Source organism: Halictus rubicundus, chromosome 11 (assembly GCF_050948215.1).
Source record: "Halictus rubicundus isolate RS-2024b chromosome 11, iyHalRubi1_principal, whole genome shotgun sequence".
NCBI classification, from domain to species: Eukaryota; Metazoa; Arthropoda; class Insecta; order Hymenoptera; family Halictidae; genus Halictus; species Halictus rubicundus.
In genome coordinates, this window is record NC_135159.1 from 13332043 (window position 1) to 13359800 (window position 27758).

General features: G+C 40.4%; 1 protein-coding gene and 1 long non-coding RNA gene across 16 annotated transcripts in view; both read left to right on the forward strand.

Annotated features, from left to right (window-relative positions):
• Nucleotides 1–27758, forward strand: part of Dnc (phosphodiesterase dunce) — a 385323-nt gene that overhangs the window by 279575 nt on the left and 77990 nt on the right. For 12 of the 15 annotated variants that reach the window (XM_076796809.1, XM_076796815.1, XM_076796817.1 and 9 more), the window contains one exon: nucleotides 26847–27035. In XM_076796809.1, coding sequence (XP_076652924.1) covers nucleotides 26847–27035 — 189 coding nt within the window. Of the gene's footprint in view, nucleotides 1–6065; nucleotides 6490–15099; nucleotides 15380–22249; nucleotides 22574–26846; nucleotides 27036–27758 lie in introns of those variants that run through there. The other 3 variants (XM_076796810.1, XM_076796811.1, XM_076796808.1) reach the window with 3 other exon arrangements.
• On the forward strand, nucleotides 4648–5785 carry LOC143359128 (uncharacterized). Its single transcript, XR_013083065.1, has 3 exons — nucleotides 4648–5394; nucleotides 5593–5663; nucleotides 5727–5785. It is a non-coding gene; the product is annotated as an uncharacterized LOC143359128 (long non-coding RNA).

Sequence of the window (27758 nt, forward strand, 5' to 3'; positions counted from 1 at the left end):
CGAACGAATTTGCGTCGCGCCGCCGCCGACGCCGACGCCGACGCCGATCGAACCGACAAGATACACTTTTTGCAAGAGTCACGCTGCAACGAAGATTGACAGATTAAACTTCGAACAATGAGTCAGCCTTGAACATCTGAAACAACGATCCGAACACAAGATACCGTAAAACTCGTCAGTGACTACTGAATATTAATTTTAGAATAGCTAATGGTGAGAATTAGTTTCTTATCGCGTGCATCGGCGTACTCGCGCATTTTGCAAGTTCGCCGAATGCTAGGAAAAGATTTTTAAAAAATTTTTCCTTGTACTCACTTACGTAAAATAATGCTCAAAAATTAAACAACAGTAGGTTCCGATGACAGGACAGTTTGAACTTGATGTACTTTCCCGCGCTGAAGTTTGAGACGGTTCAAAAAAATTGTGAAGGTCGTTCAAGAACCATGATTATTTTTAAAAAAAGTTTCATAATTTTAAAAAATTTCTCTTACCAAGTAAAAATCAATAAACTTTTATCCTGAAAATAGAGTAAAGCATAAAAATTTGCATTTTATCAATTTTTGCAAATTTCTGGATGTGAGTAATATTTTAGTAACCCAAATTGAATTTTGCAAGTGAGGATTTTTTATTTTTCGAGGATCTGCGGGTGGCGAAGTAGATAAGGCTTGTGCGTGTCAGACAACGAGGGTTACAACACCGTAATGGTCCCGAGGGTTGGAAACGCGGTTAGGGTTCTCTCGCGTATCAAAATGTTCACCGCAGCCCTCGTGTTGCGTTAATTGGGTTTCAGCTGGAGGCATTTTTTTTCCACCGGCGACTTAATTACAAATTCACGCGTCGCCCGCCGCGCGCAGCGAAACTGATTCAACATTCGCGGCTGCGTCACTTTGCATTGCTAATGCAACGGGATAAACGGCCACGCGACCGCCGCGAAACGGAAGCTGAAATTTTCATTTCACCCGGGAGTAATGGGCCGACGTCGGAAAACAAAAACTCTTGAGCCTCTTAAATTGCAAAATTATTTTTACCAAGCGACTTTCCGCCGCATGAGAAACATTCCGATTCTAACAATTTTTGCAAAGTTACCTGCCTCGTATTTTAACATTTGGTACACGTCACCCATAGATTTTTTAGCATCGAACACAATGCTGCAAACCGTTTTTTGATATCGTCCTCGGTTTTCGAGAAAATTAGTTTTCAGTGAAAAATCGAATTTTCAATTTTGCGCTCGAACCGTGAAAGCTAGCCAACTTTTTCTTGACGATTATGATTCTACAAACTCTCCCGAGTAAAATGATATAAATTTTCTTAAGATTACAAATATTTGAACATATTTAAAAATTATTTAAAGTTGGGCTCTCGTTGCTTACAACTCTTTTGGACATTTTCTAATTTATTTTGAAAAATATATTTCTGAGGTAAACTTAAACTTTGTCACACGAAAGAACAGATATTGTTCCCGCAAAAACCGCAAAAGAGAATTGCAACGCGAATGTTAATTTCTTTATCGAATGCGCATGAATGCATTCGCGCGCCGAGTAAGTAGAAACGGAATCCAGTGAACAGACACGTTAGGAAATCCTTGTTCCAGCGGCACGCGAGCCGAGCCGTAAACCAGTCTGAATTTTTTTAAACAACTACGCGACGTTTTATTTACTTTGTTCATTGGCAAATGAATTCCTGTTTTTCTCTCGCTTCCTGCACGCGCTCCTATATTTTAATTATTTTTTTTTTTTTTACTGAGCCGCTGACGTTCGTGCGATACGTCTGGAAACATATTACGAAACTCGCGAATAATTCCAAGAGTCGCGATTACTTTCCCGGAAGCAATATAAAATTTATTTATTAATCGATACGAGCGCTCAGGCGTGTGAGTTACGGGACGGCCTGTATAATGGCCGATGGTATTTCAGTGACATTTCGCAACCCCTTCGTGGCCCGCATTGTCTGTAATGATTCGGGGGTTGGAAGAGGGATGAACTGCTTTAATTTGCCGTGCCGGGAACGTGGCGCAACCGCGAAGAGTGTCGGGATTTTTCAATGGAATCGCAATGGAACCTGTTACGGCGGGCAGAATCGATGGAATCCATTACGAAAATTGAAATTCCCGGCTCGCGGCGGACTCAACAAGTACCTGGAGCCCGCCGCTACGTGGAACAATGTCTCTCGCCTAAAAGATCCCGGCGTGTTATCGGTCGGCCACGCGATTTCTCGGCTCACTGACTCGCTATCGATCCGTCCCCCTGATAAAATTGGGCGGTTCCGGATCCGGCAATCTCAGACTCACATTCCCTTACATAAACGCTTCGAAACAAACACTATCGGTTCTGAAACGCCCTGTACAACGAAATTAAAACAGAATTTATTTCTCGGTTAGTTCAATAGCCGTCTCAGAACACAAATTATTTTTCTACTTTGACATTTATCAAAATCATTGCAAAAGGGTTTGCGAATTTGTTTGCATTTTTTAAACAACCTGTAGGGGTGCAAGTGGCAAGACGGATGTTTCAAACATCGTCGCGGTTGGATGAAGAAAGAATATTTGACAATTGTGTTGATTTATTTTTTGGGACCACGTGCTTTGGAACAACCTATACTATAGTTATATTTATTTAACGGGTCTAGGCAGTTTTCGAGAGCTTAAACGAAAAGTTAATAATTATTAACGTCAGGAGCTACTGACGTATTTTCTGGTACTGTGAGCCCGTGTTTTGGGGCAACCTGTAGATCCCAATCGTCTGATCTTAATAAAACAGAGAGACTGTATTATCATCGCAAAGTTCAGACGAGAAACAAGTGAACATCTAATTTAACATAAATTGGAACTCAATTTGTTTAATATTTAGAAACGTGGCCCCATATTTTGGAATAGCCTGTAGTTAAAAAAAACACAATTTCATCTCACAAAGAAGGTTCCAGTTTGCAAAGAAGGTTCTGTCGATCCTAGGATCAGATGAAAAATAGTTGAAAATTTTCTGGAGAAAATTTTCTTTTCGAATGAAATTTTGGGCCAGCAGTTTCGGAGCGGCCTGTAGCGACGAGTCGAGAGTCAAGCTCTACCAGCGAGCGGGGACTTTCGAATGGGAACGGGGAGCCGATTAGCGTCCGTTGGTTCTCGATCTGGACTGGGATCTTCGGCTTTTGTCTCCCGGCGAAATCCGAGTCACGATCGTTCGATTAAATTGCGTTGTTTGCGGGACGAGGCGCAATTAACCTCGTCACCGACGGGGGTACTCTTTGTTCGATTCCGCACAGCCGTGACTCGATCGCTAAATATTGACTGGAAGTATCGCAGGCGGCGGCGGCGGCGGCTTGTCCTGACGTCATTCCATCGTTGAACACCGCGAAGAAGACTGGGGATCGGACCCGGGGATCGCGGGAGTATTAATATTTGTGAAGCACTCCGCTCGCCGGGATTAATTTTTCTCCTGGCTGCTCGCGACAAAGCCCGCGGAATTCTCGAAATGTAAAAAAAGACTCGGATCCTCGGCTCCTCAAAGGAGAGAGGAGGACGCTCGAGTGTCCGACATTATCAAGGAACCTGACTCCGATGGCTTGTTAACAGATTCGAGATCCTCCTCTAATGGGACTGTACCAATGACGTTATTAGCCTCCTCGTTTTAGCGACCGGTGACGCCATTATTAGGATCTTGTGGATTTCATGGGTTAGTTAGAGGCTGAGACAGTTTTGACGATCTTCAAGGTCAATGACCTGGCCTGCAGTTGATGACTAGAGTGGATAAATCTGAACATTAGGACTACCAAGCAGCAAATGCAACTGGCATACATTGCCATATAATAACAACAAAATTGTTTAGTTTTCGTACCAGTTTTGTTTAAAGGTCTACTTAGAGGGGTTTATTAAAAAAATTTTTCGTGAAAATATATTTATAGTTTCATCATTTCTGAAGGGAAAAATTGAAGACATTTTGACTCATCCGGTAGTTCCAGTGTTAAATTTGTTCTTCAGGTGATCCCCTCGGACCTAACCGAAACTGTTCTGATGGGACTGTACCACTGACGTTAATTAGCCTCCTCGTTTTAGCGACCTGTGACGCCATTATTAGAATCTTGTGGATTTCATGGGTTAGTTAGAAGCTAAGACAGTTTTGACGATCTTCAAGGTCAATGACCTGACCTGCAGTTGATGACTAGAGTGGATGAATCTTAACATTAGGACTACCAAGCAGCAAATGCAACTGGCATACATTGCCATATAATAACAACAAAATTGTTTAGTTTTCGTACCAGTTTTGTTTAAATGTCTACTTAGAGAGGTTTATTAAAAAATTTTTTCGTGAAAATATATTTATAGTTTCATCATTTCTGAAAGGAAAAATTGAAGACATTTTGACTCATCCGGTAGTTCCAGTGTTAAATTTGTTCTTCAGGTGATCCCCTCGGACCTAACCGAAGCTGTTCTAATGAGACTGTACCACTGACGTTAATTAGCCTCCTCGCTTTAGCGACCAGTGACGCCATTATTCTAAATTTGTGGATTTCATGGGTTAGAGAAAAGGTTTCATCTTGCTTATAGACATTTTCAAACCTCACTGGGGGCTAACACAGCCCTGAAGATCTTCAAGGTCAATGACCTGACCTTCACTAAATGAATGACCAACACTAAAAAAAAAATCTCGGAATCTCGTTCAGGTCTAGTTTGAATGCGATCTGAACTTTGTAAAAGGTGAACTTAGGGGTCCCAGTAATATCAGAGAAGGAGGGGTAGAAGAACTTGCTGAGGAAAATCGGGCCATTCGATTCTGAGAAGCATCGACAACTTGATAACACGTGAACGGCGATCCATTATCCGCGAGATTTAGGACAAGAGTCGTTCGACGGTGCTCACGAACAATATTTATTGTCCTCGTCGACGACGACAGCCGGAAACGCGTATCCGCGTGCAGAGATTCCGCCATTTTTATTGGAGAACGCCGGAAACTGCGGAGGACACGTGTCCACCGTTCAGCGGGCAATTCTTCGCGTTGTTTGACCGTGTTTGCATTCATAATGTTTCCGCTTTCGGGCTCTGCAACGTCGATTGTTGCTCCGAATAAGTTTATCGTGTCCCGTGGACGCATAATTATCGGAGCAACCTTGCAGAATCAAACGCAATCTCATTTTTGTTCGAGCGAAGTCATGCTGTCGTTTACCACTGGTTGCCCATTGTTTGTTACGACCATTCCTTTGTTCATGCTCGTCCATCGAGTAGCAATTATGTAACTCAAACTATTGTCTTCGCGACATTATCCTGATGCAGTGGGCGACGTTTAGCAGCGTTGTTGCTCGGGAACAATACACGAACCTAGTCAAACCTAATTCGATCAAACCTAACTCGATCGAACCTGACACGTGCACACCTAGCTCAATCAAACCCTAATCGAACCTAATGAAGTTCTAAAATTGTTTTTTGAGAATAAAAACTTGATTTTTGGTGGAAAATATGTGGGGTAACGAGTGAAGTTCTCAAATTTTCTTTAGCAATAAAAAATTGATTTTTGGGAGAAAATATGTGGGCTAACGAGTGAAGTTCTCAAATTTTCTTTAGCAATAAAAAATTGATTTTTGGGAGAAAATATGTGGGCCAACGAGTGAAGTTCTCAAATTTTCTTTAGCAATAAAAAATTGATTTTTGGGAGAAAATATGTGGGCTAACGAATGAAGTTCTCAAATTTTCTTTAGCAATAAAAAATTGATTTTTGGGAGAAAATATGTGGAGTAACGAGTGAAGTTCTAAAATTTTCTTTAGCAATAAAAAATTGATTTTTGGGAGAAAATATATGGGCTAACGAGTGAACTTCTCAAATTTTCTTTAGCAATAAAAAATTGATTTTTGGGAGAAAATATGTGGGCTAACGAGTGAAGTTCTCAAATTTTCTTTAGCAATAAAAAATTGATTTTTGGGAGAAAATATGTGGAGTAACGAGTGAAGTTCTAAAATTGTTTTTAGCAGTAAAAGATTGATTTTTGGGAGAAAATATGTGGGCTAACGAGTGAAGTTCTCAAATTTTCTTTAGCAATAAAAAATTTATTTTTGGGAGAAAATATGTGGAGTAACGAGTGAAGTTCTAAAATTGTTTTTAGCAGTAAAAGATTGATTTTTGGAAGAAAATATGTGGGGAATCGTTGTGCAAGTGAGTGTAATTGTTAACCATGATGACTCAGTGAGGGACCGAGGGTGCAATTAAGATTCGAGTTTGAAAGTGTGAGCGATCGATGTCCCGATCGATGGCCGAGCGGGTGGGAGGCGATGATCGAAGAGACGACGATGATCGCCCTGTTGTTCTTCATCTGGATGATAGTCAGGTCGAAGGAGCAGCAAAATCTGAAGCCGGACTCGAGGAGGAACTCTCTCGCGCGGGATAATCGAGATCGGAGCGATTCGAGGCGGAATTCGAGAGAGGCCGCGATTAGTCTGGCGTACATCGACAGACGTCGGCATCGTCTTAGACGGCACTCGCGTCGTTATTACGTCGATCGTAACAAGAGGTGAGTCCGGGGCACGCTAATTACTTTTTTAAGTGGCTCCGGGAAACAGTTTGTATCGTCTGGAGAACTCGACCTCTCACTTGAACGCGAAACTGTCTTGAGGGGTTCGGAACACTTGCAAAACCGAGCCTGGCTTTCTTTCCTAATTGCTCCATCAATTAAAAAATAATTTAGTGGCCCGAACGAGTGATTCGCAGTTCTCCCTTATCAATAAGAAATTATTTGTCGGTGTATTGGCGAGGGTTAATGATTTAGAAAAATGAAAACAGAACGGGCGAAGCTTTGATAACTTGGGGGTGATTCTAAACTTCAATATTTTTGCTATGGAATTGCTCCATCAATTAAAAAATAATTTACCGGCCCGAACAAGTGATTCGCAGTTCTCCCTTATCAATAAGAAATTATTTGTCGGTGTATTGGCGAGGGTGAATGATTTAGAAAAATGAAAACAGAACGAGCGCAACTTTGAAAACTTGGGGGTGATTCTAAACTTCAATATTTTTGAATAAAACAAATTTACAGTTCTGTCTATTCAGTCAAAAAAATATTATGCAGTGTTAGGGGGTGAGTAATTATCAAATCCGAAAAGGGGTGTAAATTTCAGTATCGAAGTGCTTGTTATAATTTTTCTTTTTGTTCTCAGTGACTTTTAAGCTAGTATTAAAATTTGATAACGTTAAAAATGTTTTTGTTAAAGTGTACAAAAATGATGAGGTTGTTTGAATAGTTTGAGAAATAGTTTTAGGGAGGATCTATGAGGGCCTGAGGGGTAAAATGCGTCGTGGTAAAATTGATAAACGGGGAACCGGTCGAATTTGAACGCACTACCCCCTCGCGTTTAATTACACTGACGGGCTCAGCGTGAAATGGTCCTAATAAACAGGTCTGCGTTAATCCCATCGATGCTCTGCACCCTTACGTGGTAACCTCGTGGAAGTAAGCTGCAGCGCGTAATACCCGTTTCACAGATTCTATCCGGCAGGGTTTATTAAATCCGATCCACTTACAACCCTTAATGCTAATGTAATCGATGTGCAGCTCGGTTGCGGTGCAGCTCACCAACCGTCTGACGAAAAGTCGTTACCATCTGGCCGCCGGGTTATTCTTGGGAGCAATGGCTGCGAACTTTCTCCTCCCCGTCAATCCTGAAACCTTCACTCGCTGGAACAAAATTCTACCCCCACCGCAGAAACAATTCGAAAGTCCTCAAACAACTTCAAACAACTTTTCACTCAATCCTAACAAAATTTCTTTTCCGTAGAATATGTGCTCCGTAGTGGTCCTATGGGGTTGTTTTCTTCTGGGACACCCTGTACTGGCTGCTCCACTTTGCGCTATGTAATTACCGGAAACCATGTTTCTCTAATTTGTTTTCCATTTTGAAGCGGTTCCCGGGAAAAGAGTGTACCGACCATAACCATTAAACGAACCCATCGCGAGAGCGAAATGATCCTCGGGAAGGGTTGCGTGGTGAAAAGTCGAGGCCATGATGCGAGGGCCTCGCAGCGTTCATCCTTGAGGAAAACCAGGCTTGGGAACCGAACGCAATCATTTTTCGGGGCCGTAAATTCTTCCGCGTACGTTCGATGAGTTTCTTTTACGGGCTCGCGATACATGCATATCGCGCCAGAGCAAGAAGGGAGTTCTTGACACAAATCTGACGACCCTGAAGAGCACGTAGGTGATAAACACCCTTAACAACCGCGTGGCACGCCAACTCTTTCGTGATCGATACCGAGCTTTCACCCCGACCTTTCGGAGGAGGCGAACGAGTTTCTGAAAAATTTCAAGTAAAATAACAATAACCTAGTTCAGACATGGTCCATCCTAATTTCAGCCTAACTCAAACCTAGTTCAACCTATCGAAACCTAGGTTGACAAAATCAACCAAAAGTTACTTAAAACAGTCGATGACATCGTTTAAGTGTCCGACACGAGTCCCACTTCTTTGGTGCATTCTCGAAATTATTTAACAACATTTTGTCCCCCGTATCTCTGTTTAAATAATTATCAACGGCGTCTGTAATGCGTCGACTAGAATATCAGAGGATATTATGGTCCCCGCATTTCCCAGTTAGTATGGCAGCACCGTAGTATGTGCATCGTAGTAAATCCTTCTTCTAGTAGCGTTGCGTTCACGACCTAATTTTCGAGCATAATCGAAGCCTGCATTCAGTCCGGCTAATGGAAAATTATATTGGCAGAGGCTACGGACACACACGTCCGCCACGCCTAAACGTTTGCGGCGCGTGAGCGCCGTCTGAACACTCGATAGGATTGTCATTATTTCGAACATCTACGACAAGAGAGAGAGAGAGAGAGAGAGAGAGAGAGAGACTCGTTCTAATTCCAATTTCCACGCTCATATCCATCATTTATCCCTATGTTTGCTCTACGGAGCCGAGGCATCGTTTCTATTTCTGTTTCGTGCACAACGATAGATTTTATTTCTGTTTCCATTTTCCTCGACGCCTGTTTGTTTGCTCTGATCTACAGGGTGTCCCGAAAATCGGGTGTCTCCAATTATCACTCGAAACGTTTATATTTTTTAACTTGAAGAAAAACTTTTTTTCAATTGACACTGAACTGTCTGTACATATTCATAACAATTATTCCCTTAATGTACACAGTTAAATACTAGGTGACAATAAATTGGCTGAAAATATTTTTAGTACTGGAATTAAAGAAAAAGTTATTTTATTCATCCACTAAGCTTACAAATATTTTTAGTACTAGAATTAAAGAAAAAGTTATTTTATTCATCCACTAAGCTTACAAATATTTTTAGTACTAGAATTAAAGAAAACATTGTTTTATTAATCCACTAAGCGTACAATAACTAAGCTTACAAATATTTTTAGTGCCAGAATTAAAGAAAAGTTATTTTATTAATCCACTAAGCGTGCAATAACTAAGATTACAAATATTTTTAGGACTAGAATTAAAGAAAAAAATTTTTTATTAATCCACTAAGCGTACAATAACTAAGCTTACAAATATTTTTAGTACCAGAATTAAAGAAAAAATTATTTTATTAATTCACTAAGGGTACACTAATCCTTACAATATAAATAATATTAAAAAATTTTGTTAAACCATGAAATTAACCAGGATCAATTTCGGCATACATGTATAATTCAATAAAAGTGACTAGTGCAATTGTTAAGGGAGGAAATTGTTCCCGTTTTTAAACTTGATTGTTGTGTCTCGTTTCGTGTTCTAAATGAATGCTGCAGCTTTTGATATAAACATTTGTACGTGTTTTGAACCGAAATGACATATAAAGCGTACAAACGCTTGTCAGATGATTGGAACACAATTGTTAATCCGTGAATCCGAATTTATTCGAGTATTACTGGCAACGTGTAATTGCAACGTTAACACGCTACAACATTGCCTGTTGCGTTTCTGCGAGCGGCCGTAAGCTGTCGGTAATGATATTAACGTCTCCAATGCGAATTTCGTGTGGAGAGTGGTAATTAAGCTTTGCCAGGCATTAACTAATTACGATTTGCACGGTACTTTTTCGTCCCAAATACATCGAACCTCAGAAATCATTGAAACATTACTTTATAAATAATTTGAACCTGTAGCAGCGTCGCACAGTAATTCCCTGTAGCCCTGATTTTGCAATTAAACCGCGGATTTACATGCAAATTTACAGTTCCGTCGTTGATCGCCGCGGAAACGGTGTAAAGTCCAATTCTGTTATCTGCAACAACGTAAAGGTCATTACGACACTTTAAAAATTATAATTTCATTTTTATTACATGGACGAATTGATAATTCAATTATCTGGGAAATTAATTTTCCAGATAAAAATTCGGAAAATCGAAACTCAATTTTCCAGATGAAAAATCGCGAAATTTCAAATTAATTTTCCAGATAAGAATTCGGAAAATCGCAACTCAATTTTCCAGATGAAAAATCGCGAAATTGCAAATTAATTTTCCAGATAAGAATTCGGAAAATCGCAACTTAATTTTCCAGATAAAAATTCGCGAAATTGCGAATCAATTCTCCAGATAAAAATTCGGAAAATCGCAACTCAATTTTCCAGATAAAAATTCGCGAAATGGAAAATTAATTTTCCAGATAAAACCGGAAAATCGCGAACGAATTTGCAAAATTATTTTGTCTTGAGTTTATCAATTTTTGAATGAAGATTTTCCTTTTTGTATCGCAACGAAAATGATATTTCTGCGAGTTTACCAACTCGCAAGAACGAGAGATGCAATCACGTTCTTCGCACTGGTATCAATTTCACGCAGGGACGATTTTCATTTTTCTGTTTGGATTTCACACTGTGGATACGGTTTTATCGGAGTTCCGCGTCGAGATTACGACTTCAAAAGGAAGAAAAAAACGAACGAGTGCAAATCGTTATTGAGCCACGATGTAAACATAATACTAAATTCGAGGTATTATCGGGATTGTAAAACAAATCTATTCCGAGTACTGTGTAAACAAAAGATAGTAACAATTGCCTACTGCGTTCTTATTGCGTTCGCGTGTGCTCCGGGACACTCAATGCTAGATTCATTTACTTGCAAAATTGTCACCGCTGCTAAAAAAACTGCCAAATATTTTTTGCAATTTTTCAAACCATCACAATTAATTTTTTAAAAGCGTTACACACATTGTGATCTCCAGAAACACATATTTTGTAAAATATGGATAAAACTCAAGATGGCGGACGATCTGAGACATAAAATTAATTACAGATTTTTTATCAACCTCAAATATAAGGACAATAAATTTTTAAAATTTTGCAAGATATAAATGAAATACTTTAAAATAGGACAAGTCAATGGAAAATAAAATATGACCGAGCATATTTCGAAATAATTTTCAGATTTACCATTCCCCTAATTTTAGCAAATGAGAGTTTATGGTGGGGCGTGGTGGGTGTTGTGGGGACGAAGTATGGCATTTAGGGTTGGCATCCGTCACTCGTGGACTGACTTTGACGGTTCGCAGAACGAGTGGAGGGAAAGATATACGGGAAAGTTTGGATTTAAAGCGTTCGTTCAGGATTTACGGGGACCATAACGTCTCGTTATTTCGGGTAGTTATGCGAACCTGTTGTAAACGGCGCTGACTATCGATTTCCAGCTGGCATAGCCGCGGAAATGGCTCTCGTTGCGCGCAGTCGTTGACATCCGATCCCCGATGATTGACGAGACTCGTCAACGTCATCTATTCTTGCTCTCGAATCGTCAAATCTCTTAATTAGAAAATCATTTTCTGGGTAATTTGCAGCCAATCGACTGAAACTACCGTTTAATTGACCGGTCACGTGATCGAAGCCATTTTACCGGTTGTATGTGCCATTAACCTGCGATTAAATTGCGATTTCATTGCAAACACTATTGTACAAAATTCGAAGCACGAATTAATATAAAGTTAAATTAAATTTTCATCTGGTCGTGAACACACCAGAAAATTTTCTCCCGAAAATATTTTTTTGGAGCACACGAATACAGATTAAAAATAAAATAATGGTAGCCAGGTTCTAATATTTTTCGTGGTTTTCATAAATTGACAATTTATTTGAATATCCGAAGAGAGGAGCTAGCACAGAGGGATATTTAATGGACTCTAAAGTTTGCAATTGGCTTCCTCAGCACCTGGAATTAAGTTTGCTTTAATTGTACCTAATTGAACGTCAACTCCTAAAGTTTTAAATTATGCTCCAATTGAGAAAATAAATGAATGAATGTTAGCATATATTTCGGGTAATTGCTGAGCACGTTCGTGTCGAATGTAGCAATTAGTGACTAATAACTAGAGAATTCATTATTTATTTGCACCCTTATGGTAGATCTGAACTAAACACATTGAAAATAAATTTTGTAATATCTATGACGGCTTTTTAAAATACACTAAAATTGTTTTTCTATGTACAAAATTAAAAAGAGAATTATAGTGGCCAACGAGTTCGCAATATTTCTTTCTAATTTTTTAGTCGATAGCATGGTAATTAATTTTGTAACGACATTGACGATGATTCGATCTTCTCAGCCGCGAATGAAACTGGAGCACGGCGAATCGAGTTACACTTATTGTTGTCGACGCTCGCTCCGCTGATAAACAACAATAAATTTGTTGTGAGACCGGCCGCGTTGAATTCCTCCGTTATAATGACTTTATGGTCTCCTTTAACGATAAACCACGCCTTCAATTAAGAGAGCGGTATTTATGACGACTGTGGTAATCCTTCTGTTAATACGCACGGCAATTAATAAAATAGTGGGAAGGAGATCAGAAAAATCGAATTATTTTTCAATTCTCATTCTCGCAAACGTTCAACTATAGAATGAGAAATGTTAATTACAGAAACCCTTTAATTTCATGTATTTATCCATTCGAGAAATTCTAACAAAAGGAATTCACCACTTTCTTCCCCTTTCTTTGACAGGTTTCGTAATTGCTTTGCTGGAACGCGATTCATTCTCTTCAACTCTGATGAAGAACATTGTTGGTTTAAACAAATCTTCTTCGCGTTCGAGTAATTCAACAGTAAATAAAAATTCCAATAAAACATCCGAGCTACGGGTAACATTTTCTGGGAACAATTTTATTTCCTTACGATGCAAATAAGAATAAAAATGAAATAAAAATTCTGATTGATAATATTTCTAGTAATTCCGAACTAAAATTACTTTTTACTCACGATACTACACATTAAAAATAATATTTTTAGTAAATTTTGATTTTCGCCTGAGGCATTAAATTTTCAGTTTTGAGGAAGCGAGTAATATCGAGAGTGGTGGGGGTAGCTAAACGGGCCTAAATATTCCCGAATCAGACGTCGACGGTCGAAGCTGCCAATTAACGGGAATTGCTACAATCTTCATTGATGCATTTAAGTTTATGGCTCCAGTCAATTTGTGTCAACTGTTCCGACGTGTGGGACGTAAATTGCGCGTTCCACACCTCCCCGCGGAAAAGCTGTTGACGTCAGAGGATTCATTGTTCCGTGAATTTTCGCGCAGACAGCGTCAGAAGCGAGGATTCCAAATCGTAACTTGTTGGAAATCTCTAGGCGGTCGAGTAAAAAATCGTGAATTCTGCTTCGAGCGTTCTTCCGGGTTCCGTTGCGAACTCCCAGCTGCGTAGAATCCGCCCTTCGTCATGAGGAAAGTAACGAATGGTCTCGTTAAGAAAACTTCCACCATAAAAATGTCTCCTCGCTGTGTCCCCGTAATAGGCTCCAGTTTTCAGCTTTTGTGTTCCATTCCGTGCCTCACGTTTCTCAGAAGTTGCTTCTCGGTTCTTGAACGTAAATCTCTGTTTCGCTGATGGAGCGCCTGCCCGCTAAAAATAGCACGGAAAAGATTTTGGCTCGTTCAGGAAGACGTAGACCCGAGTCGAGATCATTTGGACACCCTGTATACCGCTTTAGCGTCCGTGGACGTTCGTCAGTTCGCGAAAGAAGAAATTGAAAATATTTGTCAATTTTCGTACTCGGCGGATCCGAGTTTGTCGAGTTTGTGATCGCGCCACTTAAAATCTACGGGACCGATTGACTCGAAACTTTGCGCGTGCATTCAGTGAACCAATCGCTGCAGCTCAGTGTCAGAATTTTGTCGAAATAATTATTTGTTCCAGTTCTACGGCTCCTTTTGTAAAAATAGGACGAAAATCGACGTTCTCCATTCGGGACGCCGCCATTTTCTAAATTTCCAATTGTATTCCTTGATCGTGGTACCATTAAGTAACGACCACTTTACCGGAGGTACACACGAAGTTTGACGTTAATCGGTCAACCAGGCCTTGAGCTGTCATAGCAGCTATTTGGATACTTCCTGTTTCCATTATCAATTTACCTAACCGCTAGTAATGAGCGCAATTTTGATTGTAGCCTGGTATAAAAATTCGTAGGCATCGCTGAAACATAACCCAAAACACACATCGAAACCCCATGTCGATAGCTTGTCTGGTACTCCGTTAAAAAATTTCCAAAGTCAGGCCAAAATAATACAAATTCGCAGCTAACCCCCATACTACAAGTCCTACAGTCCCCAAAATGTCCTAATCTTTCCTCCACTTAATCAAACATTTTTTACCATTAAATGCAACTCTTAATGTCTACAATAAAATTATTACTTAACCAAAAACAGCGACCAGCAATGAGAAAATAATTTTTCCACTCACCCATGGTGTTTAAAGAAAGGGGTAAGGAGAGATCGAAGGATAACAATTTTTTCGCGAATCCTGGGGGCCTAGATCGTGCATAAGGCGATGAAATACTAATCTGTGTACATCGTAGCGTGGCGTGGCACGCAGGTACGCACACCTGTGGCCCGTAGTATAAGCAACAGCCTCGGGCACGGTCGGCGCCAGTTGTAAGCCGGCACGCGACCGACGAGGATCGTTCTCCGCTCGGCTGACAGCGGTCTGCCGGTGTCCTTGGAACAGGACTCGCGCCAGGACTCGTTCCCCGGGCGTCTGTTTACACCTCAGCCTTAGTTCCGCGTCGGACACCGTGCCGGAGTGTCCTTCGGTGTCTCTCCTGCTTCCCCATAAACACTGTCCACCGTTCCCCACAATCCCCATTTCCAAAAACCGAAAATAACCAAATTTGGATCGACCGTAACCCACCTAAAAAGGACTCGTCGTACTCCCATCATAGTCTACGTCCTCGCACTGTTCACCATTTTCCTCCTGACACACCTGGGACTTCGTTAGAGTGACTCATTATGTGATCCTCCAGTGCTAAGTGTCGGTGACTGGTGTGTTGCGGTGATATTTTTTGTTTTTTTTTTTTCGGTGCGTGACGTTCTGGTGGGACTTTTGAAATTAGGTTTTCGTGTGTTGGAGGGTGGCTTGCTATAGCGGGTACAAAACCTGTTTCATTCCAGGCTTTGATTCCAGAGTTTCGCGGGTAATTAAGAGCTTCTGCTTGCCCTTTCGACGACGTACCCCCGGCCCGAAAGTATCTCTATTTACTTGGCTCAGAGTTTGATTAGACTTCTCAGGGATTTTTACCCTGGTCGAGCTCTTTGATTAAAATTTTCCTCGCGGTTTCCACTAGGGGAGAACTCTATTGGATCGCTCTATCAACATTGAGCTGTGGTTATTGAGCACTTCGATGACAACTGCGTTAGGTTTGCCTCGGAAACTGTCAGTGCTCCGAGAATTTTTAATATATTTTTAGCAACGTTCCTGGTTAGGTTAAAATTATTTCAAAATTATTCCCAGGATGTATTGAAGCATTTCTTCCCAGGATTTTGAAATTGATTTCAGCTTACATGGGGCAATTAAAATTGTGGGACAGTTCTTAATTCTTGTAATTTTTAATAACATATCTGCAAGAGCAGTGTGTCACAAAATTTTGAAAATTATTCTGATCCACAAATTTAATTGCACGTCAGAAAAATGAATTCCTTATATTGCACAATAAATTTATAGAAATCTTTCGTCAGTAAAATATTTCAGAGCTGTCTCGCACTAAAAATAAAACGTGTTAATTTAAATTCAATTTTCCAAGAGACTGAGCCACTCGTCCCTGGGAACCAAGAACCATAAAAATCACCATAAAATATATCTCGTGACCCGAACAATGTACCATAAAACACGACACTCAATTTTACGTTCGTTCTTTCGATAACAAATTTACGCTCGGCTGATAATGGTAGGGAAAAAATAGTTGCGTAATTGTTGCATTATTTCGCGAGGCAAGTTATTCGAGCGAGAATTTCGAGGATTATGCGAAGTTTGCGTGTAAGGAGCGGCGAGGTGATAATGAGAACAATGAGTTCCGTTGACAATTTCGGCGGACAAAGATGTTCTTATTATCAGAATTTAACGCGTGTCGATAGCGACTCCCGTCGATTTCCGTATCTATGCAAACATTGGTTGGTTGATCGACGTGTATCGTGCTAGGACGTATCAGCGGCACAATTATCGATCATGTTACTGTCACAATTTCCGATCGGAAGACGCGCGTCAACAGACGAAACAACTTGTCACTGCCATTATTTCGGTGCCCCGCCGACAGAAAAACAATTTTCGCCCGTCGTACACGGAACAAATTCCCCGGGAACGAGCGAAATATTTTCGAGAGAATCGACGCGCGGACATCTGTTCGATTTATCGAACTGTTACAGCGCACGTTTCTCATAGATAAACATTTTTTCCTTTCACAACGACGAGTTTCACCTGGATCCTGCTTGCGACGATAAAAAAGTGACAAATGCAACAATTCGTGGCGCTTGAAAAAAAAATTTGTAGCGTACCTCACCGAAAAAGTCAACAATGTTCACATTAGGTTCATTTTTCAGTAAGAGGAAACCATGGTTTCAATTGTTTCTAAATTTATTCCTCGTGCTGGAAATATTCATTTCAATTGTCTACCAAATGCGAAATTTATTATCGCAATTTTTATTTAAATCTGAAGGAAAAGGCTCTTTTAAATAGAAGAATAAATTCCTATTTAATTTTTCTAAATTATTTTTTGGGTATTTGAATATTCGCAATTAATTAAGAGTAATGAGAATCGCAGACTGAACTGAGAAGTTACGTGCAATGTATTGGCATGATTGCGTGGGGAAATATGAGTCGCAGTATTTACGTTTAAACGTGGAATATTGTTAGATGAAAAACATCTATAACGTAGGTTAATTTACAAGTTAATTAGCCGTTAATATTCGCATCGCAACATTGCATTGAAATTGTCAGCCAACCGTGCGATTCCGGTAAACGTACCGTGATGCATTTAGTCGATTGCAAATCAACCAAATTACCGTTCAACCTGAAAATACAGTTGCAAAATTTTCGCCAGCATTTCTTATAAAATTTTTCGATCGGATTAAAATGAAAACCTATCATCGTGTCGATGAATTTAAATGACTAGACGAGTTCCACGTAGTCACCTGATTTTTATAAATTTTTTTAAACAAGACTGACGAACTTATCCATATAAAATTTTGTGAACATGTTCAGCAATGTCCATTGAGTGTAAAAACATTTTTCTCTGCAATAATAAAATCTTTTACCAAGATTACAATATTCGCAAACGTCCGAATGAATTTTAAGGGGTATTCCAATGTCGACGAATTTTTTAAAAGAAAACTAACAAACATATCGACGCCAAATTTTATGAACATGTTCACCAATGCCTAATGAATATAAAAAAATTTGTTCACAGTCAAAATAGAAATCCTATCCAATGTTAAAAATTCGAGAAACGCGCAGTACGGTGTTTTCGCGAAAACTGCACTGCGATTCGAAATATTTTTTTAAAAATTCCACGATCTAGGGATCAAGAAAAAGGGATCTGCCCCACTCTTGGGCAGACGTAATTGATCGTTGTTGAACAAGGCAGTTCTCGTTTTCATCCATTATAGTCGGCCTCTTCAGCTTGTAATCCGGCCAGGCAGGCCGGAACGCAGCTTCTAATTTTACTACAACGTGGCCCGTATGCCGCCATTTGTCCGTCAAGGGGTCGAGCTGTTAATCTTTCACGGTCCCCCATGACGCCGTTCCAAATTTACTTCTCTCTCTGGTACGGGCCGTCTCCTCCCCCGCAGATGCTCTTTAACCGAACCCGAAGTTTTTGGCCACCTGAAACTTTTTCCATTTCCATGGAAATATACCCCCACCCTCCCACCTGTCGACAATTCTCGACGATCATCCTTCAGGGGATTCCTCGGAAGGAAAATTACCCCATTAAAAATAACTACACGTGTCCTAACAGGCATGGCCTTGATGACAGCTGATCCTCCTTGCTGGACCCTCCTTTGCACTGCAATTAACGCTCCTTTTTTTTATTTTACTCCCTGCGTCTCTCCGACTCCCTTTACTGGGCCCAGATAGAGTTAGGTTCGTCGGTATTAGGACCACCTACTTGATTCCCTTTTTTTTACAATTTTTTTGTCCAGTTATGTCATCGAGGGTTAGGTTAATTAATTTCGTTTTTCTTCCTTGAGACACATTCCTTTTTCTGGAAGCAATTCACTCTGAGATGTGGCTACTTTATTCATTACATCTTGATGTATCTTGTTTTTTTTTCTATTTTATGTAATTTGTTTTCTTGGTAGGATTAATTAATTTTGATCCTTGGAGCTCACACTTTTTCTCAGGCTAGCAGTAATTACTTTGCTCCGAGATCTATCTATTTTATTTATTTCATCTTGATGTAACTTCTACTTCCTTTTTATTTTATGTAATTTGTTTTCTTGGTTAGACCTGGGTTAAGCTGGTCAACTTTATTTCCTCCTCCCGTGACAGTTTTTATTGAATTAAATCTGCTGACGATCACACAGCTCTGGGATAATCGTATTTGTTTTCTTTCGATTGAAAAATAGCAGCTTTTTTTACAATAAACGTACAAATGGAATTGCTACGAAAATCCTAATGAAATTATCAATCCCTGTTTCTTCTCCGTGGGATTCTGATTAATTTGAAACTTGGCGGGAGTCTCGCGTCTGAAATACGTGTACACCTTTCGGAAAATTTAATTATAATAATCGGATTGCGTGTTCTATCTTTTAATGAAACGAACAGTTGGTCACAATTCGCTTTGAATTCAATCAAGAATAAGTCATTCCATATCGAAGTGAATGAAATCGTTGAAAATAAATATGCAATTTCTGTGTTTTTTATCGAACGCGAGAAAAGAAATTTTGATAAATGCGATTGCATAACCTTCCGGCAAATTAATCATTTCACGCGAGGTAAATAAGAGATTTTATATCTTTTTGGTAAATTAATAATTTTACTTTCCATCGGATTTTCAGAGTGGGGAAAATATTTCAATGTTTTTTCGACTTCCTGGTAAATTGATTAATCGGAACAGTATATATTAGCAAATAAACGGTTTCACGGATTGTGAATTAAAAATGCCGGGACTTTTATATTGCGCAACGTTGTTTCATTACTTTCTTGGTAATATTGCGTCCAGGTGTGTCCTCGCCTGAGGAGATTATTTTCAATAGAGCTCCGAAACGGTCGAAGGTATTGCAAGACACAGGCACAAACAGATTTATCCTGACTAAAGCCGCGCTGAATAACCGGCAATCATTCGACAAGACTATATCTAGCATCTGATAATACCGGGGCTACTCGATAATTCGCGATTCATCGTTACATAATTGTACAAGAAGAATGCAGATTTCTCGGAGACATCTTCGGAAACGGTTGCCTAATGCAGAACCTGGCCAGGCGTTCAAAATTCAACCGTCGTCCCACGAAATCGTGCGACAGAAAGTCTGATGGAAGGACCGATTAACATAATTATATAATTTACAGCTGATATGCCATATTGTCAGGTATGGAATGCTTTCAGCAAATAAAATGTCACTTCCATTGGAAACGACATTTCTGCAATGTCCATGAGGATTCCAAATGAATATTTACGAATGCCTGTAAATCAGTGACTGTTTCTGTAATTTCTGTAATATCTGTAATTGAATTATTTTGATTACGAGAAGAATTTTCATTAAACAAGAAAAGCATGCCTGAACTAATATTTACGGAGAATTTATATTTCCGTTAATTTGTATTAGCCTTTAGAAATTTGTTGTTCGGTGAAAATTCAGCTGCTAGATTTCACTATAAATTGTTCTCCTTTTTTGTTCTACCCGGCACGTTCATAAAAGCGTAACATCATTAGCCTAATTACAATTCATCGAGGTCGAGATTCACGTGGGAGATCGGGAGTCTCGAGCGTTTCCTAATAACTCGAAGCATGATCGATAGACCGGGCGACGAGGAAAAACTATAATTTGTTAGCAGCGTTCCCTCCCCCTCCCGTTTTTCTTGCGGTCCCCAAGACACGATAAATTTTCCCCCGTGAAGTTTATCGACAGTCGATGGAAGAAAAAGAACGTAGCGTGCTTCCGTCCCCGCACGCCGTTAAAGCAGGGCAATTGTAAAGTAATCTGGCTTGCTTATTGATCCGGGAACCAAAGAGGAAATCCCGGCGTTTTTCCTGAGAGCAGCAGCCTTCCGATGAAAACGACCTGCACAGACCAGTATAACCGTTTCCCACGCGTGATCGCTCTACCCACTTTATCTTTCTCGTGCCGGCTGCGTGCAACGAAAATGCATCTGCGGATTTGCATTCGGAAACTCGTGAAACGGTTCGATTAAACTGATATTCCACTTCGAATATTCTGGGTCGACTTTGAGATTTTTTAGTTGGGAAACTAGCGAAGATTTTTTATCAAGATTTTCTGTAGATTTTTAGTGACGTTTTAGCTAAATGTACAAATTTTTTCACGTAGGAAAAATCAAAATTGAACCCTCTGTCGTATGATATGTCTCTAATGATAAGGTGATATTTCACGTCGAATATTCTGGGTCGACTTTGAGATTTTTTAGTTGGGAAACTAGCGAAGATTTTTTATCAAGATTTTCTGTAGATTTTTGGTGACGTTTTAGCTAAATGTACAAATTTTTTGACGTAGGAAAAATCAAAATTGAACCCTCTGTCGTATGATATGTCTCTAATGATAAGGTGATATTTCACGTCGAATATTCTGAGTCGACTTTGAGATTTTTTAGTTGGGAAACTAGAGAAGATTTTTTATCAAGATTTTCTGTAGATTTTTGGTGACGTTTTAGCTAAATGTACAAATTTTTTGACATAGGAAAAATCAAAATTGAGCTCGCTGTTATATGATACGTCTCTGTTGATGATATCAAGTAGGTATGTGGAAAACAGGATTTATGCAAACTGTTAATATAATATGTAAAAAAGTATTTAGCCGACCGACTTTAAACTTTGTGTGTACATTCAGGACACCCTTCGCTATAGTTGGGTAAATTTTTAACAAATCAGATCAAAAATTGTAAAAATGGCGGCGTTCCGAATAAAAAATTTCTATCTTTCATCCAATTTTTACAAAAAGGCCTGCATCACTGGAACAAAAAATTATTTAGACTAAATCTTTATACTATACTATAGCGACAGGCCCATTGCAAGTACACGCCAAATTTGAAGTCCATCGGTGAAGCGAATTCTGAGATATCGATGCATAAACAAACTCTTTTACCTATTCGTGTAGGAGGCACGTATAAAACATAAATAAACGGAAGAAAAATCGCAAGGGTAGCGTAAACCTGTACTCAACTAAAAAGTTGAAGTAACCGAGAATTATTCGCGAGAAATGTTGAACGAAATATTTTTGTGGCGGCTGGAAGGCAATTTTCGACAAAATGAAGCAAATTGTTCTCCGAGCAAAGTTCAAGGCGATGAATCCCAGCAACTTGTTGGGCTGATTTGTTCACTTGGAAATATTGCAGGATTTGAATTTAAAATGGAGAACTATTTCTCTCGTGCCCGCTCATTCCCCCCCAGTCGCTCCCAATCTCCTCGTCAGCCATCTCATTTTATCTTGAAAAATTTTCTTTTCATTTTCGTCTCCGCGAAACTAGCTAGACGCTCCTCTCGCTTAGTTTCCAAAGTGGCGGTCGTCGAGGCGAAATAAGTTCGCGATAGATAACGCGTGCCATTGATAACGTTATCGCGGTGCAACGTTTACGAGGGTCGATAAACAATTTTTATGGCGAACAAAAATAATAATTCCCATGGTTGCTGCTAATCTCGACTAGGATCGCAATTTCCAACAAATATTTCTGATGTGTTCTTTCAAACAGCACCTCGAGATCAAACAAATTATAAATATCAAAAAAATATATATTCTGCTGGAAAATAATTAGAAAAAGCGTCGCCGAAAGGGCAAACCGGTGTGACCTGTAACCCCACTGGCTGCCAAAAAACTAACCGATTTTCCATCAACTTCGAAAGGGCACGGAACTTTCGGAAATTTTTCGACAAAAATCTCACTCGAATGAGAAGGGTGGTTCCGAAGGGTTGGCGTGAAATGTGAAAGGGTGCGTCGGTTGGAAATATTATCGATGAAAGATTGACTACGCGGGAGAGATGCTCTGAAGCAGACATGAACGACTACGCTATTCTCGTGCCGCACGAGGTCTCTTCAAGATTGGCGCGCAGGGATTCGGGGACGATGAGAGTGACACTTCCGTTGACTTCGTTCAGAAGGCACAGCGGCTGTGTGTCGACGCTGTCGAGGACCAAGCCGCACCCTAAACTAGTCTACGTAGCCGTTCCGTAAGTTCCCGTGGCGTGAAAACATTTTTTCTTCTTCCATAATATACTCGATTCCAGAAAAGTGTCTCACTTCATCTGGATCTGAATCGTATGCCATCATTATTCATAAAATTATAATTTATTAAAATTTTCACTCAATTCTGACTTTACTACACCTTTGGACCGAGCATGGTCCTGACAGAAACCTTCTAGTACAAACAATTGCAGTTTCTATATTTTTATTACTAATATAATTATTTTTAATTCTATATGTAATTAAAAATTTTAATAGCCACTGTAATTTGTGGATACAAACACTCACTGTGGATATAAACACACGTTAAAAATTTGACTCCAATTGCTCCCATGCGGTTGAGCGAACATTCTCAAGGCCACTCCCCACCATCAGTATAGCTGAGCTGTGGTGGGAGCACGTGGCAGTGTCTCTCAACCTCAATGGAACTGTTTCCTCAATGGGAGTGTTTCTCATTTGAGATGAATGGCAAGGTTCGAACTAAATTCATAAATTATAGTGAGACTGCCTAGCAGTGTCTCTCAACCTAACGCAGCCCTGTAACACAATTTACAAACGTTTAGAAATAAATTACAAGTCAGTATTTCGAGTGTGAACAGATCGAACTATTTTTCAATTTAAATCAATTATAAATTTCGAAGCAAATTTCTGAACAGAATAGAGATTCAGAAATTCGTCGAAGTAAATTCTCAGCGCAAGCGGCACTCCGAAAGCGCACCGAGAAGACGTTAGGTTCGGAACGCGCGCAGCATGGTACGTTTATCGATACTTTTATTCGATGTGTACCGCACCGTGCAGTATCAAAGACCCCCGGACGAAGTAGAATGGCTCGGCACCAGATCAAACGCACTGCTGGGAATTAATGCAAATTCTGTTCGTATCGCGTTTCCCCAACCGGTTAGCCTTTCCCCCTCCGCCTACGCCTTGTAACTCGACGGTGAAACGCGCCTTTGCCGTGTCTGCTCGAGAAAGAATCCATTAGGAAATTGAGCTCGAAATAATGGCTCGACCGATGAGTCCTTTTAATTAGCCTGGAAGAGACACGGAGAACGAGGAAGAACAGGGAACATTAGAAGAAACAGAAAGGAGCACGCAGCTGGAGCCACGCGCAATTACCCTAATCACGGCGCAGCACGATTCATGATCGTGGGAGATTTACAATTCGCCTTGGGGAACCCCTGACACGAATCGGCTGCAGTCGTCGTTTGCTCGCTGCGATTTCTCAGACCCGGCCGGTGGCCGGGTCAATCTTGACCCGTCCTTATACTCTAACGACAACGAATCGTCTGGAGTATAATACTGAAGGGACGTGTCGTTTTTTAGAGGAATGATGCGTTCCAGGTGACTCGAAATAATGACTCGACCGATGAGTCCTTTTAATTAGCCTGGAAGAGACACGGAGAACGAAGGAGAGGGGAGGAACAGGGAACATACATTACCCTAATCACGACGCAGCACGATTCATGATCCTTGACATAAATCGACTGCAGTCGTCGTTTGCTCACTGCGATTTCTAAGACCCGGCCGGTGGCCGGGTCAGTCTTGACCCGTCCTTATACTCTAACGACAACGAATCGTCTGGAGTATAATACTGCAGGGACGTGTCGTCTTTTAGAGGAATGATTCGTTCCAGGTGACGTATGACGTGCGAATGGACACATGAGATCAACAAGTGTGTTTAATTTCGCAAAACCGTGAGGGAAGATAAGGTGCGAAGGTGGCGTTTACCCGATACGGCCGAGCCCCGAACGGCTAATATTAGTTGTCGAACGGAACCAATAACAAAGAAGTGATTAAAAGGCGCTTCCATTTGCACGCCGCCGCGCCTGTTAGGCTGTTACGTAAAAAAAAAAAAATAAAGAAACACGTTGTTCGGTGTTGAGTAATGGTTGGAAGTTACCGGATCGATCGGCGAGGGTTGTACAACATGGTAGAGTCATTTGTAAAATTGTTTCACAAAGTGCAACAGTTATCCTGGCATTAGAGACATTCAGATAATGGCGGAACGATTAATCATAAACTGGTTATTAAGTTGTGGGTATCTTAAGTGCTTTTCAATGGAAATTGTCTGGCAAGATCGAACACTTCAACTGCTCGTGGGGAAGTACTGTTAGAGTTAAGTGGATTGTGCTGACTTGGGTCAGACAGGAATTCGTAATTTAAAAATATTCTTCGTGTTAGTTTAGCATTATTTTAAGGACAAGACATTAATGCGTTAAGTAGATGTGGCGAGTTATGGTCAGACACAGTTTTCCACAATTTTAGAACGATTTCCTCTGCCCTAGATGCTGTGAAAAAAGAATCATTTTAATCATTACGTTAAACTCAAAATGTTCAATAAATTAGTGCAGTCACGATCAGACACAGAATATTTCTAATAAATATAAAAAAATGAATTGTCAATTACAAGGGGAAGATTTTTGAGTGATAAATAATGAGTATGCTGTTAATATGAAGATATTCAGTAGATTCAGTCGGCCATGACCAGACAGAAAAATATTCGAAAATCAATGGGGTCTGGAAAATTGCGAGATATTTAGCTGTGTCCGTCGATTCGACGTTTGTTGGCATTCATGGTCTATGCACTGTCACAATGGCGAACTATTTAATCATTGAATGGCAAGGTCGAGGCATTAATCGGCCTTACATAATGGCTTGTAATGATTACTATCGGGAGCAGGAAGATGAAACGTGTTTTCTGGTCAACGTTCACGATCCTGGGAAACACGAAAGAATGTTAATTAAGCCCCGGGCAATCAGGTGGATGTTTTACGAGCGAATAAATCGTCGCGATTACCGCACGGGTAATTAGTTCGAGCACGGCACGAGGCGTAGTTCGATCACAAATGAGATCTAATTATTTTCTTCTCAATCGGACACGTCCATCATGTCACGGAAAATTATGGCGGTGGTGTTGTCACGTGACCGACGTGTAAGACAATGCCTGGCAGTGGTAATAATTATGGTGCGGTCCAAACGAACCCCAGGGATAATCAATACTCTACTAATGACTGATGCTCGTTATATTCTAATGATTCGATGTGTTTACGGCTTCAGTTAGCGAAACCACGTCATCGGTTTTCGCGATTCGGTTTTCGGTAAATAAATTGTCGCCCCTCGTGTCGGATCGAGTAACGGTGAATTTTAATTATTCCAAGAGAGAACACGTTCGAGGAAATTTTGTTGCACATTAATTTCGTTCCAGTTTTAAAATTGCTCGCAGAATGCCGCGGCCCACTTGCCGCTGAAAACAGCGTCGACCGTTTTTCATTCATTATTCACGTTTCCGATACCGTTTATATTTGGCGAATTTTTCGAACGTACGAGATCCACGATGCTTCACCTGTCACCGACGAATTCACTTTAATTTTCATTTCACCGGCTGCGGAATATCGGCCCCGCTCGACCGACAAATATTTATTTAAAAATCCCCATCGAACGCGACCTACCTCGCACAATGGAGACAGTTTAATACAACCCTTCCTGTACAGGGTGGCGGGAATATCGTCGTTTGGTAAACGTCCAAGTAGAATTTTTGAGACCTCACAAAATTTGTGATATTTTATTAGAAAATGAATATTTCCGACTGACTATTTTTGTATACATTCTTCGAAGTATTATCCAAACGTGAGAAAAGTTGTACAATTTTGTATCGATCCGTTTTCTTATTAAAAATTGATTTACTCAAAAAAGGGAACGTCCCACCGAAGTGGTCATATTTTATTAAAAAATGAATCTATCGGGCTGAAAATTTTTGTGGATACGCTTCAAAGCACTGTGCAAACAGATGAAAATTTTTACAGATTTACATTCATCCGTTCGGTTATGAAAAATTCCTAAAGGAAGCATAAAATCTTGATCCCGCCTCCAATTACTGTGATACGAACAACATTTTCTCTGGGAGTATATCTGGCTCCCTCTGCGGCTTAATTAGATATATTTATGACACCATGGGATAGACAGATGGGAGCCAGAAGTTTTTCAGCCGCGTAATACGACACCGTTGTTAGTGTAACGAAGAAATGTGACCAACTGCGTTCCTCGTGTTACGGCTTGTGGGCTCTTCCAAATCCTAATGTTTCTCAGTAAATAATTGTTTTCTATCACCTCGATGTTACAGCAATGCATCTTAAAAATTATGAAAGAATCGGTGGTGTAGTTTCCTCGAAAAAGATTCTTAAACTCTTAAAAGTCTTGAATGTATAATGTACCCTGAAACTGTGAAAAGCAGTTGTTGATTGAACGTTTTGTTTGTTGCAGTTTCGAGGTGGAAAATGGCGCTTCAACGCTGGACGGAGGCGCCGGAGGCGGAGGTGGCGCCTCGCCGAGTGCAGGCCTCAATCTGCAGAACATGCCACCCCGTAGAGATAGCTTCATTTACCGCAGTGACAGCGATTTCGAGACGCCGCCGAAATCGACGTCACGAAACAGTTCGATCGCCAGCGAAAGGTGAGACCTGACGACCATTTCCGTTTGCTCGATAACCCGTGAAGGTCTTTCGAAACACTGTCGTGTCGCCCCCCCCCCTCCCCCCATTTTTGTATTTCTTTATCTGTACTTTCGCCGAGTACTTGCGGCAGTTAGAAAAAACAACCGTTTCTCTTTTTCTCGAAATCAACCTGTAAATAGTTTCTTCTTGGGAAAGTAGAACGTCGTCGGCCAACCGGTATTGTTTGTCCAGGTTCGCTGGGGCCAAGTAGAGGCGAGTATTTACTCGGGAAATGAGTTTACAAGTGTGCAAGAGTTGTTTCGCGCGCGTAAACTTTCAGTAGAAGTGGTCGGTTATGGTCAGACGCTCGATCAATATCGAAGCGAATCACCGTGGTGGAGACGCAACAGAAAATACTTCCTTCGATTCGTCGACAGCTTCGATTGAATTAAAATGCTGCTGTTAGCGATAACATTTAATCAGAAGAAAAATCACATAATTGGCTATTCGTATTAATTACCGTCGGCGCGAAACGGTTACCGGCTATTCAAGACCAAACCGTGGCCGCAATTAGGAAAACACGCGCAATAGCGTACGTAGGTGAGAATTACAGATTCCTCTTGCGGTGATGATGAAGCTGTTTATACATGCCGATGATAATTGGCATGTCGTAACGCGGCGTACTCATGCTCATGAATAATTAAAGGCAACTATTATGGGAAGCGTGCAGGGTAGACCACAAT